Genomic DNA, 21,833 nt, shown 5'->3' with positions numbered 1-21,833 from the left:
GTTCTGAATAGGGGTGGGAGTGGAGATGATCCATCCATTGTTGCCCCTGCAAAGTCCTTCTTTATGCCCCATTCATTGTTGCCTCTGTAATGTCCTCCACATTCTAAATTGCTGTTTGTTGTTGTTGTTGTTGTTGTTGTTGTTGTTGTTATTAAATTTATTCATTTGGTTTTTCAGATTATAATTTTACAGTCACATATCCAACACACAACATATAAACTAGATTCCAAGGAATCTCTTGACCTTCCCTCCTCTTTGTGGGTCTTACTGTTAATCATTTCCTCCTGCATCTTTTATGATAATTCAAATATTTTATCTCTCCATTGTATCCAAAATTCACCATTAAACTACAAGTGATATTCCAATCCTACTAACGATTTTAACCATTTACAATGGTCTTTATGATAAGTTATAAATTTTCCCCATTCCTTATTAAAAAATTTGGTCTTCCTGATTTCTGATTCTTCTGGTCATTTTTAGCCATTTCAGCATAATCCATCAACTTGATCTGCCATTCTTCTCTGGTAGGTACTTTATCTGCTTTCCATCTCTAAGTTGTTGTTTTTTAAGCACTATTATAAACCCACAACCAACTGTGAATGCAAGCAACCTGAATGTGCTTTAAAAAATGACACTGGGCACCAGCCAGTAGATTGACCAGACAGCCGTAGGGAGCTGAATCACACCAAGGGCCCCTCTAGCTCAGTGCTGGCCCTGCTGTTGGTCTCCACAAGCATCATACAAATAGGTGCTAAAAGTTTAAAATGTGCTCCCCACCCCTGCCTGTTTGGGCTAAAAGTGAGTCCTGGGTTTGCAAAGGTTGAGTGCTGGTGGCAAGATTTCAGATGGAAGTCTTTCTCCGACCTAGGACTCCGCTGCATTCGTTAAAAGTGTTTTAAATGTATTATAACACTGTGACACCAGATGGTGCTGTAGAACTGAAATCGGGATTTTGAACTATAATACGGGTTTTTTAAGATCATTTTTTATAGCTGTGCATATGCAGCCCAACTTGCAGATCCCAAGGACATGCTATTCTATACTACTAGACAACTGCCTAAAGGGAATGGTGGCAGATTATGAATGCTGGGGAGTGGGGTGGAAGCAGCAGCTCCCGTCCCCCCCCAAACAGATACACCATTCCCTCTGAGCCCCCTAAACTATCTCCCTCTGAGCCCCCTAAACTATCTCCCTCTGTGTTGTCTTAGCTAACCTATTGCCCCAAGATGTACTGGAGGAAAATATTCTGTTGGCAGTGCTGAAGGGAGATTCAGCTGCCAATCTGACTGAATTCAGTATGTGGAATGGGGTGTATATCTTTGTGACCTTGTCCTCCGTGAAATATTTTGAGCTGTTCCTGACCGTGGATAGAATCTGGGGCCTTTTCAGTGTCAAGTGCATGCTCTAGCACATTGAGCTTGCAGCAATTCTCTATCTTGTTTTTAAAAATAAAAGGCATCGTTTATAGAAATGTGAACACAATGGCAAGTTGCTCTAAATGGCCTATGAAAAAGATTCCCCTAAAAAGCATTTGGGTATCTAAATAATGCAAGATTTAGAAAAGCTTGCGAAATGCCATCATGATAATTTAATGACAGGAGTCCAGACATTACAGGAAAGATCAGCTCAAAGAAAAACCTAACGCTTGCTAAGGATGGCAGCAGTCAGGATGATGATGCTTCCCCCCAATACTGTTTCTTTCCTTAAATATCCCATTCAAAGTAGACCTGGTTACTGCATGGCAAAAACTATTGATAGACTTTGGGAGAATAAAAAGCCTACAATGGAGCAGTGATAACACATTAATTATTGTGGTGTCCCTCAGATCATTTGACTGTACTGGAACAGAATAATGTGTCTACAAAGTTTTTAATATTATGGTATTGTTCAAGATCTGACAAGGGTATGTTCAAAACCAATCTGCATATTAATACACTGTTTATGCTATGGAGGGAAAGTATGTGTGGTTTTAAATGATATTTCTAATTTCTAATTCCTTGGGGATTTTGGTAATGTTCATGGACCAGAGGTGCAGCAGGCAGTAACATGACTCAGGGCCTTCTTGGTGGTGGTGCCAACCTGGATTGTGATTCTCGGCGATCTCCATCAAGCCCCATCACTGTGTGCTTTTGAACATTTGTTTTAAACCTGATTATTCCAGAACATTTCATCTGAATATTTTCCTTTCGTAAATGCTGATGCTGTCCTTTTTCCAAGACTTCAACTATGATTCATAGATTGTTGCTGATTAAAAATTTGAAAATACAGCATTTTTTTATTCCATTCGCCTCTATAATTCACAGAAGATAGTTTGGCTGCTTTTGTTATGCCCTTCCAACCAGATTGCACCACCAGCGGAAGTATGGTGCAACTCAATAACAGGAAAAAGGGTTCCTGTGTTACTTGCAACAAATGTACAATCTGTGAACCTGTGTACATAAACAGTTGAGCTGTACACTCACACAGTTATTCACATGAAACGCTTAATGAGTGTGCAGTGTATGTACCCGTGGATGCAGCAACTGAGCTGCACAAATCAACAAGTGTATACTCTTTCAAACGACATCTATCCATATGTAGAGGCAGCTTGTACCTGTGCTCAATGTGAATATGTAAACAACACTTTTTATAAACAAGAATCTGTGGTAAAGCAGTAACTGTAACATGTAACATGTAACATGGTTAACTGTGGACAGTGTAAATTGCAGGAGGCCATGGCCTGTGAGGGGATGACGTACTGGACAGGAAAACTGCAGGGGTTTGCTTTGTCAACATGTTCCCGTGATGAAAAACTTATTGATATGCCTATATACTGATAGATAACCTAAGAGGCATATTCAGTAAAGGTAAATGTGAAGAGAATAATAAACAAAAGGACGCTGTAAAAGAGCTAGGATGCCTGTGAAGAAGTGTGAAGGAATTTGCTGACACTGACAGTTGAATCTATGGCCTTGTTCTTCCTCCAGCCCATGCCTGGGGTGTTACTTTTGCTCTTCTGGATAAAGTTATTGCTTCGTCACCTACAGGGGTGTCAACTATAGAGAGCCCTGGGGGCCCAGGCACCCACAAAAAATTGTTGTAGGTGCTCAGCACCCACACTGCAGGGCCTCTCACGCAACTTCTGGTGCCCTACGAAGCACCGGAAGTCACTCCTGAGGCCTTGCAAGACCTTGGAACCTGTGACGTCATGATGTCACGTCATGTGCGCTGGGCACCCATAACCTGAGACCCAAGTTGGTGCCCCTGGTTATCCAGCTGTAGCCTCTTCTTTGTTACAGGACTTGATTTCTATGCCTGTGCAAAGCTAAGGTGAGGAAATACATCCCTATAAGCCTGTGTGATTTATAGGCCTGTGGACTGTACTTTTGATGGGTTCCCCAGCAACTGCTGCTGTTCTGACCAAGTAACAGATGTCCCCAACAACAACAGGTGTGCTTTATTGCATTGGGCTGGGAAGCACAGAATGGCCCAGGGCTGTCAGGGGATGGAGTATGGGGCAGGAAAGCCGCAGGAGTCTGCTTTGCCAGCATGTTCCCCTCAGATAATGCGCTCGGGAAGCAGACACCAGCAGGATGGAAGTCTCCTGCTCTTGGCTGACGGTGGAAGATGATTCAGCATCTCATACGTTTAATAAGGGCTTACAAAACCAGTGTAACATTAGCTCTGCCCCATGGACCAGGTCGGGTGTTCCCCAAGTCAACTCAGGTTGGGTCAAGGGGGATGTGCACATCCTTAACAGCTACACATACATACATCTCAGGCACCCACCTCCTTCCTGTCCTATACATGGACTGCTTGGCTTGCTGTATGGGTTGCCACTGAAGTGTTTTGGCATGGAGTGGGAGAAGGAAATAATTAACAGAGAAAGAAGTATAATGGCTGGCTATTGAAAATCATGGGAAATATTTGCCCTTTGCACTGGAACAAATGGATCCTTGTTCTACGCAGCAAATGTAATCTGACTACTCTGGTTGGTGCAACCTTGTATGCATACAATTGCCTAATTGGGACTCAACATCTTGATTTTGATACCTTTTCTTTATATCCTTAATCCACTACATTGATTGCTTTGGAAGGTGGCCATCTGAATACATGATGCAATCAAAGGGCCTTCTGGGGCCATCAGGATGGAGCCCACCCCACAAAACTGAACTGAACCCACAGGAGTCAGTGATGGCCACCAACTTAGTTGGCTTTTGAATACGTTTAGACAAATTAGTGGAAAAAATTGCTATCGGAGGCTACTAGCCATTACAGCTATACTCTGCCTCCATGGTCAGAGCCAGCAATACTTCTGAAATACCAGTTGTTGGTGAAAACCAGGTGATCCTGGAGAGCCGATCCTGTGGGGCTGCCTGCTATAAAAGCTTGCAAAATCAACCTGAGCAGTTCCTTGCTAAGTGATTCCTTGCTGAAGCTATGCTCTCCGAAGCTCCACCCTGGGTTAAGGTTCTTTCCAACCTGCTATCTCCCAGGTTGAGGGAGTGGCTGATCTGGAGAAGAAGAAGAAGAAGAAGAAGAAGAAGAAGAAGAAGAAGAAGAAGAAGAAGAAGAAGAACCAAGAAGAAGAAGAACCAAGAAGAAGAAGAACCAAGAAGAGGAAGTAGACAATTCAGTATAAACAAGTACAAAAGTCCTCTCTCATCTGAGGAACTTGGGAAACACACCACAAACCTGTTGCAGCAAATATACTTTCAGTGAGAAGAAATAGATTGGGAAATTGTAACTGGGTGAGGTTAGGTACATTGGCAGGAAATGTCTTTCCACATCCTCTTTCATCAAGGATGTTAGCCTTTGCTGTGAAGCTCTGAAACCCACACCTGAGTCACAAGGTGGGTCAATAAGCAGGATTTGACCTGACTGGGTTGGTATAATCAGCTGATAGCTGGATGTGTGGCTGCTGTGAAAAGGGCAAATTCCCTTCTGGGAATCATCAGGAATGGAACGAAAAACAAAGCTACTAACATCAAAGGTGTTGGCATCCCTCCGCCTCGAGAGACAATGGAGTGTGCCTCTGGCAGTGAAGTCAAACTGCTGTGTTAGCAGCACTGAAGTGACCTCCCCAAGGTGCAAACCTGGGCAGTGTAAATGGAGGTCCTGGGATGTCTAGGCGATCAGACCTCCCTCTTGGCCATGCTGATGTGGTCTAAAAGAAAGCAGAGCAATACTTTTGGCACCAGCTTGACTGCAGAACTTGCTGGAAGGAGGGGCACAAGTTGCCATCCAACTGTCTAGGGACTCCACTCTGGATTTGTGTAGGGTTAACTCCTTAGCCTTTTCTTCTCCTGTAGATATCCCACAAGGCAGTGGAGGTTTAGGATCAGAGTTTTTCTTCTCCTAGATAGGCTACCTTCCCAGGTTGACAAGCCCTGTTTGCCCCTCTCTTCCCTCTTACAGCATGTGCAGAAACTGCCTTCTTGGCCATTGGACCCACTATTGGTTTCATCCACTCAGTCCACCAGAGCCTGCCTTACTTGCGGGGCGAGTCCCTAACTCACCAAGGGTTTGAGACCTGTTGGCTGTTAGCAATTTCACTCCTCCGATGCTGCGGATGAGATTGTTGTAAATCACATCTGCAGCATCAGAGGACGCTCAAAGTTTCGGAGGCTTGCAGGCACCCCCAGGGTGTTTTTCCAACATTGGCTACCCTCACCTGTTTTAGCCAGGGGTCAGCAAGGTTTATCTTGCCTGGGCCAGATCGGTCCCGCGGAGATCCCTTCATGTGCCAGATCACGCATGAGCATGCGCCCCCATAATTTTCAGCATCTGCGCATGCGCACCCATAATTTTCGGCATCTGCGCATGCGCACCCGCAATTTCCGGCATCTGCGTCTGCACAGACGTGATTTCTGGTGCCACTGAAGCGAGTCCCCCATGCCACGCTTCACCGGTTTAGCGCAGTGCACAAGCAGGCAGCTTGGTTCGGGCGTGGCTCGTGGGCTGGTCAAACAACCTCCACAGGCCACTTCCAGCCCATGGGCCTTAGGTTGCTGACACCTGGTTTTAACTGTCCAGTTAAAGCCATTTCCCGGTGCTGTAGCCACTGTTGCATGCTGATAGCTTCTAGAGCCACAGGTGAGAGCTGAATGCAGGGTAGGGACCAAAGATAGACAAATTACCCCAGAAGGAGCACAATTTGTCTCCTCACCAGAGGTACTACTTCTCCGCTAGCGGTACCTCTATTCAATTCATACTGGGAATACTATGTTCAGTTCATAGAATCATAGAGTTGGAAGAGACCACAAGGGCCATCGAGTCCAACCCCCTGCCAAGCAGGAAACACCATCAGAGCACTCCTGACATATGGTTGTCAAGCCTCTGCTTAAAGACCTCCAAAGACGGAGACTCCACCACACTCCTTGGCAGCAAATTCCACTGTCAAACAGCTGTTACTGTCAGGAAGTTCTTCCTAATGTTTAGGTGGAATCTTCTTTCTTGTAGTTTGGATCCATTGCTCCGTGTCCGCTTCTCTGGAGCAGCAGAAAACAACCTTTCTCCCTCCTCTATGTTGGCACAGAAATTTACAGTGGTACCTTGGTTTGTGAACTTAATCCATTCTGGAAGTCTGTTCTTAAACCATTCTTAAACCAAGGTGTGCTTTCCCACAGCAGCGGGGGACTCAATTTACAAATGGAACAGATTCAACAGGAAGCGAAACATGTTCTTATTCCAAGGCAAAGTTCACAAACTAAAACACCTACTTCCAGGTTTGCAGCGTTCTTAGTCCAAGTTGTTCATAAACTAAGCTGTTCCTAAACCAAGGTACCACTGTACTCTGTGTCTTTTTTAAAAATAATCGGATTGGTGTTTGAATCACTCTGTGCTTTATATGCTTTGATATATGCTCTGGGTTCTGAGTCATTCTGTATAAACGAATTTATGTTGTCCCATTCGTTATAATGGGGAATCTAGAGATAGCTAGAATGCCTCTCCCCCTTTTGGCCAAAGTGACTCTTGTTTGCAGACACAGGAGCTACCTTGATCTATAAATTTTAAAATCTTCTGTCAGAACTGATTGCAATTAGCAGGCATGACCACCCCTTTGGAGGGGATGGAACCTGGAAAATTTCATAGAATCATAGAATCATAGAGTTGGAAGAGACCACAAGGGCCATCGAGTCCAACCCCCTGCCAAGCAGGAAACACCATCAGAGCACTCCTGACATATGGTTGTCAAGCCTCTGCTTAAAGACCTCCAAAGACGGAGACTCCACCACACTCCTTGGCAGCAAATTCCACTGTCAAACAGCTGTTACTGTCAGGAAGTTCTTCCTAATGTTTAGGTGGAATCTTCTTTCTTGTAGTTTGGATCCATTGCTCCGTGTCCGCTTCTCTGGAGCAGCAGAAAACAACCTTTCTCCCTCCTCTATGTGACATCCTTTTATATATTTGAACATGGCTATCATATCACCCCTTAACCTCCTCTTCTCCAGGCTAAACATGCCCAGCTCCCTTAGCCGTTCCTCATAAGGCATCGTTTCCAGGCCTTTGACCATTTTGGTTGCCCTCCTCTGGACACGTTCCAGTTTGTCAGTGTCCTTCTTGAACTGTGGTGCCCAGAACTGGACACAGTACTCCAGGTGAGGTCTGACCAGAGCAGAATACAGTGGCACTATTACTTCCCTTGATCTAGATGCTATACTCCTATTGATGCAGCCCAGAATTGCATTGGCTTTTTTAGCTGCCGCGTCACACTGTTGGCTCATGTCAAGTTTGTGGTCAACCAAGACTCCTAGATCCTTTTCACATGTACTGCTCTCAAGCCAGGTGTCCCCCATCTTGTATTTGTGCCTCTCATTTTTTTTGCCCAAGTGCAATACTTTACATTTCTCCCTGTTAAAGTTCATCTTGTTTGTTTTGGCCCAGTTCTCTAATCTGTCAAGGTCGTTTTGAAGTGTGATCCTGTCCTCTGGGGTGTTAGCCAGTTTGGTGTCACCTGCAAATTTGATCAGGATGCCCTTGAGTCCATCATCCAAGTCGTTGATAAAGATGTTGAATAAGACCGGGCCCAAGACAGAACCCTGTGGCACCCCACTAGTCACTCTTCTCCAGGATGAAGAGGAACCATTGATGAGCACCCTTTGGGTTCGGTCAGTCAGCCAGTTACAAATCCACTGAGTGGTAGCATAGTCAAGACCGCATTTTACCAGCTTCTTTACAAGAATATCATGGGGCACCTTGTCAAATGCCTTGCTGAAATCAAGGTAGGCTACATCCACTGCGTTCCCTTCATCTACCAGGCTTGTAATTCTGTTCTGGTCACTGTACCCACAAACTGAAGTTGTAGAACTGCAAAAGGTGTAGAAAAGGCCAACAAAAAATATCAAGGGGCTGGAGCAACTCCCCTATGAATAGCGGCTTCTGGGCTTTATGAGTGGGAGAATGGCATTATGCTTGTGTATAATGCACCTGTTTGGCCATTGTGGGAGAAGGAGGCTGGACTTAAAACCCTTTGGCCTGATCCAGCTGGTCTTTTCTTTTGTTCTCATTCAAGCACATGGAAATTGCTTGAAATGAGCTTTTTAAATCAGATGTAGAACCTGCCAGCTCTTTCCTGTAACTTCAGATGACTCACCTAAGGAAACAGCCAAGTGTAATTGTTATGTCCAGCAGACCCAGAACCATTACTGTCTCTCATTGCATTTCAGATTGCATCTCCTTATGTGGTCATTTTTTATCTGAGTTTTCCTCCAGGGGGCCACGGATTCCTGGAAATATCCTCAACTTGCAAAAATACATGCAAACATTTGTTTCACCTTGGGTGCCTAACCAAATAGATTGGTGGAGAAAGCTCCTTCCTTGCTTGTCTCCCCTAAAATTAATAGAACTAGGCACAAGGGTGACTATAACTAGGGATTGGGGTTAAGTTCAGTTCAATTAAAATTTTAATGGTTGTGACTGTCCTCATTTGAGACTGGTGGGGCTGGAGGCAGGGTGCCTAACAGCAGGTGGACCCAGAGCCAATGGCAGGTGGAACTGACTAATAAGTTATTCACACCATCGATTGAAAGCATTCTGAGACCACTTTGCACAATCATGGCTTCCTCCAAACAATTCTGCGAGCTGTTATTTGCTAAGGCTGCTAAGAGTTCTTAGGAGGCCCCTCTTCGCCTTACAGAGCTACCATTCTCAGAGTAATTTAACAATCAATCCCTTTTCCCAGGGAATGCTGGGAACTGCAGCTTTGAGAGAGTAATGGGGGGGGGTCTCCTAACAACTCTCAACACCCTTCCCAACCAACAGCTCCCAGAATTCTTCAGGGGAAGCCATGACTGTGTAAATTGGCATCCTACTGCTTTTAATTTATGGTGTGAATGTAGCCTTAGGCAGCAGGTGACAGAAGCAGCATCAGAAACAATTGGGGGAAGTGTTTCCCATTGTCAGTGCTGAAGTCTAACTGGATTTTCTGAATGTAGAAAGGAGGCAGTGACATTTTGGTTTTCACAGCAAAATAGCCCAACATCTGGAGGCTCACAGATAGAATGGCTCAGTTAACACAGAGCACAAATTGTCTCTTCCCTGGGAGCTGTCCGTGGTCCTGGATGACGAAGCTTGCATTTGCTGAATGCTTCAAACTATTGCCAAACCTTCTTCCTCCAGACTCCACCATGGGCTTATCATCACCATGCTTCCAAAGGCTAGGGAAGGGGAATCGACTGCCCTGGGAGCTTTGGGACTCTTTCACCAGAAGCATTTAAGTAGAGGCCAGATAACACTTTGCTAAGGTCATGTAATTATATCCTTAATTACAGAGCCATTATGTAATAGATTGGGCTAAATGGTCTGAATTGTACAGTTCAACTCTCATGATTTTTTGTTCAGGCAAGCAGAAGTTTCATGTGTTTTATCTCATTTTAGCTTCTGTTGATTTCAATCATCTTTTGAATAATTCTTAAATACCTGGTTTTATTAATAATTTTAAATTTTTATTTTATATTTTTGTGAAGTTTTTCTTACTATCCAGCAGTATATAAATTCTGTTATATTAAATCAGTTAAATAAGAAAATCCAATTGTTGGCAAATGCATCAGGAGCAGGGGAAAGGTTAAAAAATTAAAAATAAATCAAATAGTGCCTGTTTAAATCAGAATCTAGCCATGGCATGGAATTTCATACCAGGGTTGTGATACAAAGAAATATAAAGCCCCATTCCTAACCTCCCATTTAGCCGTGAGCTTCTGTTACAGAACAGAGAGGAATCTCCTTCAAAATAATAGGACTGCTGCTGTTAGCTGAGATCAGGTTGCAGCAGCAACAATTGACAAAGAATCAGGAAGTGTTCTAAACTAAACCTCTTCATTAAGGTCACTTTCACACCATACATTTAAAGCACAAAGGTAACACTTTAAACAGTCACATCTTCCCCCAAAAGCATCCTGGGAAAAGAAGTTTGTTACAGGTGCTGAGAATTTTCAGGAGACCCCTAGTTTAGCAATCAATCCCTCCTCCCGGAGAACTCTGAAAATTGTAGCACTCTAAAAGGAATTGGGGTATCCTAACAACCTTCTGCACTCTTAAGAGACTACAGCTCCCAAAATTCTTTGGGTGAAGCTGTGTGGTCTCATGGTGCTTTTCAATGTATGGTGTTAATGTGGACCGAATCACTACAATTTAGTCACAACTTGAGTTTTGCTGTGTCTTTAGCTGATGCTAGACACGCATGCACACAAATGTCAGCTTTAATTGAGTGGAGTCCCACAAGAGCTGCTTTCAAATAAAAAGAAAGATCTAAAGACCAACACCTTCTCCCCTCCCTGCACTGCTTCTCCAAAGGCCTCTCCTGGCCTGAGATGGGAAGAAGGAAGAGTGTGTGGAATTGTCCGCTTCTTGGGAGAAAAGCAATGACAAACCTAGACAGCATCTTAAAAAGCAGAGACATTACCTTGCCGACAAAGGTCCGTATAGGTAAAGCTATGGTTTTCCCAGTAGTGATGTATGGAAGTGAGAGATGGACCATAAAGAAGGCTGATCGCCGAAGAATTGATGCTTTTGAATTATGGTGCTGGAAGAGACTCTTGAGAGTCCCATGGACTGCAAGAAGATCAAACCTATCCATTCTTAAGGAAATCAGCCCTGAGCGCTCACTGGAAGGACAAATCCTGAAGCTGATGCTCCAATACTTTGGCCACCTCATGAGAAGAGAAGACTCCCTGGAAAAGACTCTGATGTTGGGAAAGCACAAGGAGAAGGGGACGACAGAGGACGAGATGGTTGGACAATGTTCTCGCAGCTACCAGCATGAGTTTGACCAAACTGCGGGAGGCAGTGGAAGACAGGAGTGCCTGGTGTGCTCTGGTCCATGGGGTCACAAAGAGTCGGACATGACTAAACAACTGAACAACAACAACAACCTTAGCAAAGGATGCATCTATTTCAAATGAAGAAATAAGGGGGGGGGGTGAAGAACAAAAGCCTCACGGAATGCAGCGGCTGAAGCTCTACTTGCCACTGCAGTGAGGCACAAATCATCAGCGTCAATAGCAGATGGCCAGGATGATTGAAAGGCAATGTCACAAGACCGACAGGTGGGCATGGTTTGTAAAGAAAAAGAAAACAAAATGGCCTTGTGGGCCATTTGAGGGGTCAAGGGGCAGTCCTAATTAGGCTGAGGGCCAGCTCTTCCCTAGCCCAGACGGTGTGGTACATCTGGAGGTTGTCACACCTTGAGCTAGCCAGTGTGAATGGTGGGGGGAATTCCTTCCTCACCTACCCCTCATTCCCAAATGAAGAGAAGCAGGTACTCTTTTCTCCCTCCAGGTATCATTTTTTTATTCATTTCCATTCAGCCAATCATACAGGAGGACAAAAACAGTTGGAAAGCCAAAGGAGCAAGTTCAAAGAAGATGGCATGCGAGTAATGCGTTGGAAGCGTTTTTTCATGCTGAGTTGCTGCACGTGGTCCATTAGAAGAGGACATTCTTCAGCAGGAGCCCAGAGAGGGCCAGGAGGAGTGATGCATAAGGTGAAGGGGCCTTGTCACACACAATTTCATTGATTACTCCCGTAAATTGACCAGGTGCAGACTTCCCTATCTGGTTTTTAAAAGACTCACACGTAGCCTTCTTCTCACACTTCTTTTCGACGCGGAACGTCCCTGGATGTAGAAAAGAAAGATGGGTTATCCGCAGAATCAACGTTCCAAGCCATTATGGCCCAGACAATACATTTCCATGCCACTGGCATCCATTCTTTTCAGTTGCGTGCTCAAGGAGGCGAACAAAATCAGAGCCACACGAAATAATCACAAGAACACGTCTTATTCTACTCGCAGCAAGATATGACGGTGTTTGTGTGGATTTATCGCAAAGGCTCCTTGGGATGTTTCTAAGAACAGGGACACACAGGGCCAGTCCAAGACATGGTGGCATCTGAGGCAAACCACAAAATGGTGGTAGTGTTCCCATTCCCCCCCCCCCCCAGCCAGGGAAGAAGGTGTGAGAGAAGATCTACATCAGGAACAAGACCAGGAGGAAACCAGCAGTGCCTCCTATTCACCAACGTGCCTCTGCAGAGGCGGCATTGGGAGGGGGCTCGGTAAAACCAGCCGGGGAGACGGTAAAACCAGCCTCCAAGAAACACACCACTGTGGTGACAACAGCAGATGATGCATTCCTTAGAGGCCAGATCTGCTGCCCATGTGGAGTCTGCTGCCTGAGGCTGTCACTTCACCTTGCCTCACGGGTGAGCCGGCCCTGAAGATGTACTACATCACTACTTTGAGACTGGGTTGGGTGTTTCTGTCATATTGCTGCTGGTTAAGGGTTTTTCAAAATCAATCTCATTTTTATTGAAAGAACAGAAAAAGGATCCCACTAGATGAAGTCAAAGTCCTTGCTTCTGTTCCTACAATAGCCAACCAGATTCCTACGGACCAGAAGCAAGATATGGATGCAACAGCACTTTCCCAACATGTTTTCCTCAGCAGCTGATATTCAGATGCATGCTGTCTCTGACACTGGAGGTACTAGATATATGTCATATCTAGTAGCCGTGGAAAGCTGGATGCACAATGCATTTTCTTAATCCCCCTTTAAATGGGGCAGCTGTCCCAGTTGGTAGCCACTACTGCATAATGGAAGCAAATCCCAGAATTTAACTATGGACTGTGCAACTTTCCCGTACGGGACAAATTTAAGATGTGCACAGTTGTTTTGGGATTTGAAATTGATGGTGCATTGTGCATTAAGACATCTTACTGGAAGCAAGTTTGAGAAGGGTTGACGCTAAAGGTTGCTGATAAATATCCCATAAAAGGATCCTTAAGTGCATTACAGTACTTTCTTTGTGGTCATGGGGTGGGGGAAATGTTTCCACATCAAATCCAGCTATTAATGGCTGTGGATCACTCCCCATTCACAGGTGCCAGTTCCTTTTTGTGTGTTTGTGTGGAATGAGTCTGCAGTTGGGGAGACTGATTGCAAACGTGACTAAGGGGAAGGGGGATCTTTTTCTCTCTCTTGTCATTCAAGTGTCATTCAAGCTGTCAGAAGCAAAAGGCAGGGTTCTGCGGGAAAGCAGAACGACTGTGGCATTAGCCAAATCTTTGCTCCTTCACCGCCAATTGGGGGGAGGGGGGAATGGTAAGAATGATTATGATAGCGGCAATGAAAGGAGGAAAGAAGCTGAGAATATTATTTGCCCAGGGATGGAAAGAAGAAAGACCCCCATCAAAAGAAGAATGGATAATGATGGACTATGCGGAAATGGCAAGGCTGACTGGGAAGATCAGGCACCAAGAGGATAATAAATTTGACAAAGAATGGCATAACTTTATAGAATATGTTAAAGAACAGTGTAAACATTTAAAAAGGTTAGCAGGAGTGATATGGCACTTGTAATTTAAAACGACAAAGGATAAAATTGATGTGTAATAATTTAGATAAATGTAATTAGATGCAGTAAAAAAGAAAGATAAATTTTGGAAGCCAAGGGAGAGGTGGGGGGATGTCCGGGGGTTCAGGGTACCTCATAAATGTACAGATATGGATTATGGCTTAATGTAAGTGTGTGTGTGTGTGTGTAAAATTGTGGGGTTTTTTGAAACTTTGAAAATAAAAATTTTAAACAGAAAAGAAAAAAGAAAACGGAAGGAGGAAAGAAGCCCCCACTGCAATTATAAGCCCCTTCCCCTCTCTCTCTCCAAATTCTTCTTGCATTTGAAAAGTTTGCTCTGAAGTTTTCCTCTTCCCCCAGGAAAGGGCTGTAGTTCAAAAATAAAATTGGACATGTCTTTGAAGCAAAACACAGGTGAGCCAAACTTGAATCCATATATGTCAGTGCCCTTCCAGACATTGGTGGACCCACCACACAGTTGTCCTTTCTTCACTGGTGGGGAAGGTGTGGCCTTACAGGTATTGTTGGGGCTCCATCTCCCATCAGCCTCGGCCAGCATGGTTGAGGGTCAGGGGTGCTGGGTGTTGGAATTCAGGAACATCTGAATGACCATACATTCCCCACATTCAACCATCGCTACACCCACTAGGCCACTTCATATATTCCCGAGGATAATGCACAGCACAGCGTTACCATTGGCTGAGAAAGACTTAGGCTCCCTCTCACTTACCGCTGACTTCGGTCACTAAATGTTGGCAGACATCATTCTTATCTTCACAAGTCACCTTTCGTCCAGAGCAAGTTTTAGCGTTACTGCTGCATACTTCACATTCCAAAGAACTAGCTGGGAAAAGGGAATAAAAAGGGTGTGTGTCAAATAAAGCCAGAAATGATAACACAACTGAGCAATTAGCTGCCTTTTCATGGGAGATAAGGGATGGCATTATGCTGTGCCCTCTAAACCATTCGCATATTTTCGTTCTTTCCCCTCTTCTCACCACTAGGAATAAAGTAGGGGAAGTCTTTAATTGGCCCTAAAATATAATATAATACTGTATGGTAATCATACTATGGGATTACTATGGTAATCCCAGCCCTCGTCCAGGAAAACAACCCAGTACATATATTATTATGTATGTGCATAATACAAACATACATTATTATGGCAGACATTATGATGCCCTAAAATTCCCCCCCCCCTTCCCATTGGGAAGAACAACAGAACAGAAATCCACCCCAGCACCTAGCCAAGCGAGGTCATCTGGTGCTGCTGATTTGCATCTAGGAAATAACTAAGTGTCTACTCAGAAGAAAGCCACACTGAGTTCAGTGGGCCTGACTCCCAGGTAAGGGTGTGGGGGGCTATAGTGTTTTATCTAGGGAGCCAGGGCTCCTACAGATGACAAGATCTTTTTGCACCAGGTCAGTGAGGACCACTTGCTTTTTAAAATTCTCCCATATATTACTTATTGGGGTGCCGCTGCCCCCCGCCCCCCTTGACTAACCCATGGGGGGGCACAGGAAGAAAACAAGATTGGAAGGGGGGCACAGTGGGGAAAAGGTTGGGAAACACTGGGATAGATGATCCTTGTTGTTCCCTCCAACTCTACAATTCTCTGGTTTTTTTATTGTGGGGGGTGGAGACCCACAGGGTCAAATTTTGAAGGCTAGCTCAAGGCTCTTGTAAAGTTCAAATTGGGCTGGTTCTCATGAAAATTAACTGGATATCTCTCCAGTCTCTAATTACCTCCAGCAAGAAGCACAGAAAAGAGGAGAAGTCCCAGGACAGCCTGCATGGTGATGGAAAGTCTCTGTTTGAGGAAAGATGTTCCTTGGACCAAAATGTCTGCAAAAGAAAATAAGACGCAAAAGACATTCAGTGGGGAAGCAGGCACATTCCTAAGGAAGTTGGAGATGTCGCTGAAAAGCAACAGAAAAACCCTGAATGGCTACAAAGTCCTCATGCTGGCTGATAAATGTCCACCTTTCCTCAGATATAATCCCTGACCTTCCAGAATTGGAAATCCTACTCAGAAGTTCCTCACTATGGAAAACAATGTTCCGCCTGGCCTTTGGTTTGGACTCAGTCTGACCCTCATGTTTCCCTCTGCTTATGGTTTTGATCTATGGGCTACTTTTAAAATGAGGCTGCATTTTAAATTGCATTTTAACCTGTATTTTAAATTGGTCCCCCCCCCATTATGTTTTTACTGTACTTTTACTGGTGTTAGCCACCCTGAGCCTGGCTCTGGCCGTGGATAAATAAAATTTATTATAAATAAATAAAATTTCTTATTAATTTATTAGTATTATTAGTAGTATTATTATTATAGAATCATAGAATTGTAGAATTTGAAGGAACCCCTCAGGTCATCTAGTCCAACCCCCTGGAATGCAGGAATCTCAGCTAAAGCATCCACGAGAGATGGCCACCCAACCTCTGCTTAAAAACCTCCAAGGAAAGAGATGCAAAGCAAGTAGAAATGAACTGAATAAGTCTGCACATTGTTTTTTGTGCTTTCAATAATGGTGAAGGTGACATGTTTCAGAAGCAAGCAAATTCCTGTTAAGTTTAGATTCCTGCATCAGAGGAGGGTTGGACTAGATGACCATTGGGGTCTCTTCCAGTTCTATGATTCTATGAACTTTCTGGAATGGTGGGCATTTTTCATTCTGTTCTGGAACAGTGAATATCAAGGATATATCAAGCAGTATCTTTTTGAGCTAATGAAAGCACCTCTCGTTTGTATAGAGTTTGTGACAGTGTGGGTAAAAAAATGAATCAGTTTTACTGTGTTTGTGTGTGTGTGTGTAAGGCTGTTGTCAAGCTGCAGTTCACAGGGCCACCAGTAGGTGGCCCACTTCAGTGTGATGACAGAACAGCAGACAAGTAGGCAAGAAAGTCATGGCGGTGGCAGACGGCCTAGGCAAGCTGTTCAGGGAGTGGTTGCCAAACCAGTGTCTGAAGCACTGCAGTGAGGTTTATTGGAGGGGGGGGAGGCTCTCCAGAAAGCCGTTAGTTAATTAAAATAAGAGGAAGCTCATTCCGTGTTTGTGTGTGTGTGAATGTGTGTCGAAAGTAGTTACTGTACAAAGGCAAAAAACAACCACCCATTTGTTACTATGGCTACTTTTGCCTCTGCCACACCCATCACTGAAATGTAGCCCACGGGAGGTTGCCCAGGAGAGATCGTGGTCCTTGGGTGCAAAAAGCTTCCCTAGGCCTTGCCTAGCCTTGCTAGACACAGAACTGAGGTCTAAGGAGCCCATCAACTCTGAACTTCTGTGATTTGTGCCCCTCGGCTACCAGCTGTGGCTACATCCATAACATATGAAGGTCAAGGTCTGCTATACCTACCTCTCTCCAGAGCCAACTCCTAGGGGCCGAGGTCCCTTCAGCCCCCCCCCCCCCCCCGCAATATTTGACAGGACCGTCCTCCCTCAAAGTTGATAGGCATTGCCATTCAAATGGTGTGTGCGCACTGCATCATGCGATTGATTATGTAAGGTGAGCCTTACCTGACCCCCTTATTTTATTCAAGTTGCCACCCCAGCTCCAAATTCTACACTGGATCTCAGACTGGGAAACCTATGACACTCTAGAACAGGGTTTCTCAAACTTGGGTCTCCAGCTGGTTTTGAACTACAGTTCCCATCATCCCTGACCACCGACCGGTCCTGCTAGCTAGGGACGATGGGAGTTGTAGTCCAAAAACAGCTGGAGACCTAAGTTTGGGGAACTCTGCTCTAGAGGATGTTGGACTCCAGTTCCCAGCATCTCCTGCCATCATGGCCAATGATCAGGGAGGATGAGTTCCCAAGCTCTGCACAAGGTTCTGTCCAAGCAACTGTGGTTTTCGCTCTCTCCTACTCCCTTCCAGAGGCCACCATTCATTTATTAAGGGGGAGATGCCCAGTTTTGCCAGTGTGTGGCTATCCTAAGCCAGAGGTTTGCTTGATTGTTATTATTTGTATAACCCCTGTTTCCTCCAAAGAGTTCAAGGTTGTGATAATTCAAGGGCACCTCCCAAGTCCTACTGCAACGCTCTAACCACTACAATACACTGCTCCTCAAACTGTGGTCTTGCAAGCTTTCGTTCAGGCAGTGCACACACAAAAAGGCTGCCAAACAGCCAAGAATATCTCTGCCCCGTCCTGCCTTCCTAGAACTTGGCTCACAAACACACCCACATCCGTCACATTAGAAAGGTATTGAAATATGGATCCTGCATGTTCTTCCATCTGTGGGACAAAAGTAGTTTATTAAGTAGCCTGCTGAGACCTCCAACAATTTTCAGGAGGTCCGTCAGAGTGGGAGAGCTTTAGCACTTTTGTCCTAAACCTTTCCCACCCCCTCCCCAGTATACAGCTTTCCCAAAAATACGTTTTTGAAATGTAGAAATATTCAAAAAGGTTGTTTCTATAGCTTATGCCTTCACTGCTGTCTTTCTTGTGTTATGATTACCAGCTCTGTCTGAGAAGGGGCTTCGCAGAACTATTTCGCCCTTGTCCGCAAGTCTCCTGCATGGTTGGTGTTTTTGCCTATCCCTGTGGGTTCGTTAGGGAAGTTAGTTAATTCACTTTAAAAAATAATAATAATAACAACACATGAATCCTTTTCCTTCAAGGCGCTCAAGGCAGCAGCATGTGTGATTTCTCTCCTCCTATCCAATTTATCCTCACAAAAACCCTGCAAAGTAGGTTGTGGTGAGAGATAGTAACTAGCCCAGAGGGCAGCCACAGTTGAGGTGAATGAGGGAGTGGGGAACTCCGGTCTCTAGCCTCCCCCCCCCCAGCCACGCCCCAGCTGCAATGCTCCCACCTCAGTCAGACACCTCATTCTGCGTAATGGGTAAAATAGCTCTTCCCTCCCTCACTCTCGACTTTCATCCAGGGATCAATCAGTAAAGAGGAGGCCTGGATGGGAGAGGAAGGACCTTCGGTGGAATTGTTTAGAAGAGACCAGAAGGGCCAGGCTCCCCAAGAGTCAAACACTGAGATGCAGCAGGAGGCCAAAGTTGTGTGTTGAAATGATGTCACTCCCGGATTTCAAGCCTCGGATTTGTGTTGCCCCAGAAATCATGCCCCCCCCCCCCCGCAAGTCTGGTCAGACGCCCATAAGTTTCCTAAATAAATATGGTTATGAATTAAAACTCTCTGTATTTGGAAGTTCCATAATATGGTTGCAAGCAGCAAATTTGTCTCCTCTCTCTCCCCAGCCGCTCGCCTTTGATGTCTCATTTTCTTCCTCTCTCACAAACAGCCAATCAAGCCACAGACTCCGTTCCAATTATCATTCAGAAACTCACGGAATGTTTCGCATCCTGCACCTTTTCCAAGGCCAGTCTTCTGTGCGAGATTGTTTCATTTTCTCCTCATGCACAGAGACTGCTGGAAACTTAACAGCACTTTTTTTTTAATAGTACAAACTCCCAACTGTGCATGATGAGCAAAGGGGAGCAGGCAACTCCCCAATGCCAGCCTGTAAAGCAATGTTCATCTTCCCCTTTAAAAAGCAACAGCATTCACTTGGCGCCAAATGAGACATCTCCCTTTTTTTTCTTGCAAACCAAATGCAAAAGCCTCCAACTGTCTTTGGACAGGAAACTGCCTCATGTTGAGCCAGACCTTTGGTCCACCTAGATCAGCAGCAGCTCCCCAGGGTTTGGGGCAATCATGAATTGATTTATCAGCAGAGGCAGAGGTATTAATTAGACCCTTTTAAGTATTTGATTATCCAGCAGAGGAGATACCCGGGATTGAACCTGGGACTTTGGGGCATACAAAGCAGATGCTCTGTTACTCAGCCGCAACCACTTTGTTGTGAGCTTTGATGAAAAAAATAATGTATTTCCCCATTCATGGAATCATAGAATCTTAGACCTGGAAGGGACCCAAGGGTCATCTAGTCCAACCCCCCTGCAATGCAGGAATCTCAGCTAAAGCATCCAGGACAGATGGCCACCCAACCGCTGCTTAAAAACCTCCAAGGAAGGAGAGTCCTTTCTTTCCAGCCCCACCCAAACAGCTGGGGCATGTTCAGAAGCTAGCAGGTGCCAGTCAACAAGCTATACCAGAGACCAAGCTAATATGTTTTCACTCAACACATCTCCTCTGCTCTTCCTGCTTTCATATATTAGCAGGGAGATGCTCATCAATTTGCTAATTGGAAAGTGCTACAGCTTGCTTATTCCTACGCGGGATGAGAGGGCAATCTGGAGATGAAGATAGGTTTTTAATGGTAGCATGTGGTGAATTTCCAGGGGTAATGGAAGGCTTGAAGCCAGCCACCCCACCCGAGGCCCTAAAGTCTTCCATGCCAAGCAGTCGAAAGTACTCACCAGCAGCTATGAAGGAGGCAGAGGCAATTCCAAACGTCGTCCAGAGCTGGGAACTGAGCTTCTTTGGAATCCTTGATCACACCAAGGTCTCCTCCCACTGTCTGAGGCAGCAGAGAATGTTTTGCAGAATAAAAGGGAGAAGTATTTTTCTTTCCCAGAAAGGGGGAGGAGCAACACACCAGCTGCTCCGCCCTCCAACCTGCCCCCATCAAATTGACTCGGGCCAAATAGGGGCGGTGTCAATGAAGCTTCTCCAAAAAAGGCCCAAGTGAGGAAGCTGTGTGTTCCTCTATTTGGGTGAGATGCTAAGCAACTCCAGGAAACCTCAAGGTTTGGACACAGCAGAGGAAACGTTGGGAGACACACAAAAGCACTGCCCAACCTCCCCAGCCTAGACCCAGCTTGGGGTCTTTTCCAAAATGCCGGCGCAGAGGCTGCTGCGTTTTTATTTATTATTATTTTGGTTCTGCAGTTCATGAGAGAAAGAGCATCCCACTTCGCCGCCGCTTGCTGCTAACTGCAAAAGACTTCCTGAAGTGGTCTGTTTTCAAATTGTTTTTGGCACTGGCCACAGTACCGCGTGCCAGTTCAATTTAGCTAAAACCTTGGGTTGTTTTTAAAGCAACTGTCTGTCTACCTGACCTCCTCGTCTGGGGAGAGGGGGGGAATGATTTATTCCTCCAGTTCCCACTAGGATTGATGGTGGATAAGCAAGTGTGTATTACTGGATCCAGCAATAATGGGCTCTGCCCCTTCATTTATTGGCTGTGTCTTGCAGAGAGAGAAAATTGTTGCACGCACTCCAGTCTATGAGCTCTGAGAGGCTCCGGGAGGAGGGGCAGTGCTTACCCAGCTGTCTGCTTTCCTTAGAATGAAGATGAATAGAGACCATGGTATCTTGAGGATATATGGTTCTATTCACACATGCAGTGGTACCTCGGGTTACATATGCTTCAGGTTACAGACTCCGCTAACCCAGAAATAGTACCTTGGGTTAAGAACTTTGCTTCAGGATGAGAACAGAAATCATGCTCCAGCGGCGCGGCGGCAGCAGGAGGCCCCATTGGCTAAAGTGGTGCTTCAGGTTAAGAACAGTTTCAGGTTATGAACAGACCTCCGGAACGAATTAAGTACCTAACCCGAGGTACCACTGTATATATACTGTGTGCTACATGCCACTCCAATCTCCTAGCAATGCAAGATTCCAGGGGTCCCACGCACTTGCCTAGAGTTCGTGTTTCCTTTTGGGAATGAGGCACAGCAGAGACTGTGGTGTCTTTCTAATACATGCTTTGTTCATGCATATATACAACCTGAGCCTATGATTGGGAGGCTCACAGCATTAAACACTCCAAAAAGTTCCTGTTTCTCCAATTGCTGGAGCCTTGGAAGCAAAAAGAAATCCACCATCGTTCTCTCTCCCTCACTGGCTTGCCACATTTTGCCAACTTCTTCCCCTAAGTCATATAACCACCACTGCAAACCCAACCCCCAAAACTCTGGCATTGTCTTCTGCCTGACTTACTTTCAGTTGAAGGAGGGGCTCACACCCATCTGCTGTCTGACACCAAGTCTTTACTTTGTTAATGACCCATTACCTTCCTTTTGATCACTTAATGGCTCTTCTCCCAGGCGATTTCCTGAACTCGGGAAGCCTTA

General features: G+C 45.2%; 1 protein-coding gene across 1 annotated transcript; it reads right to left on the bottom strand.

Moving 5' to 3' along the window:
* Positions 1-11,743: 11,743 nt before the first annotated feature.
* On the bottom strand, positions 11,744-20,331 carry LOC114603460 (uncharacterized). Its single transcript, XM_028742477.2, has 4 exons — positions 20,175-20,331; positions 15,581-15,679; positions 14,564-14,677; positions 11,744-12,094 (listed from the first exon to the last, which is right to left on the bottom strand). Exons 2-4 carry the CDS (start codon positions 15,627-15,629, stop codon positions 11,904-11,906), a joined length of 354 nt encoding a protein of 117 aa, XP_028598310.2. The 5' UTR covers positions 15,630-15,679; positions 20,175-20,331; the 3' UTR covers positions 11,744-11,903.
* Between the last annotated feature and the right edge of the window lie 1,502 nt (positions 20,332-21,833).

Source organism: Podarcis muralis, chromosome 7, assembly GCF_964188315.1.
Source record: "Podarcis muralis chromosome 7, rPodMur119.hap1.1, whole genome shotgun sequence".
NCBI lineage: Eukaryota > Metazoa > Chordata > Lepidosauria > Squamata > Lacertidae > Podarcis > Podarcis muralis.
The sequence above is the reverse complement of the archived record's forward strand: the minus strand, read 5'-3'. Positions and strand labels throughout refer to the sequence as shown.

What these genes read in the sequence shown, in the direction of transcription:
- LOC114603460 (XM_028742477.2), bottom strand. Translation starts at nt 15,629, where the DNA reads ATGCAGGCTGTCCTGGGACTTCTCCTCTTTTCTGTGCTTCTTGCTGGA. An exon ending in TTCTGTGCTTCTTGCTGGAG is followed by an intron (nt 14,678 to 15,580) that starts GTAATTAGAGAC and finishes CCCTTTTCCCAG; the next exon opens with CTAGTTCTTTGGAATGTGAA. An exon ending in TTTAGTGACCGAAGTCAGCG is followed by an intron (nt 12,095 to 14,563) that starts GTAAGTGAGAGG and finishes TTCTACATCCAG; the next exon opens with GGACGTTCCGCGTCGAAAAG.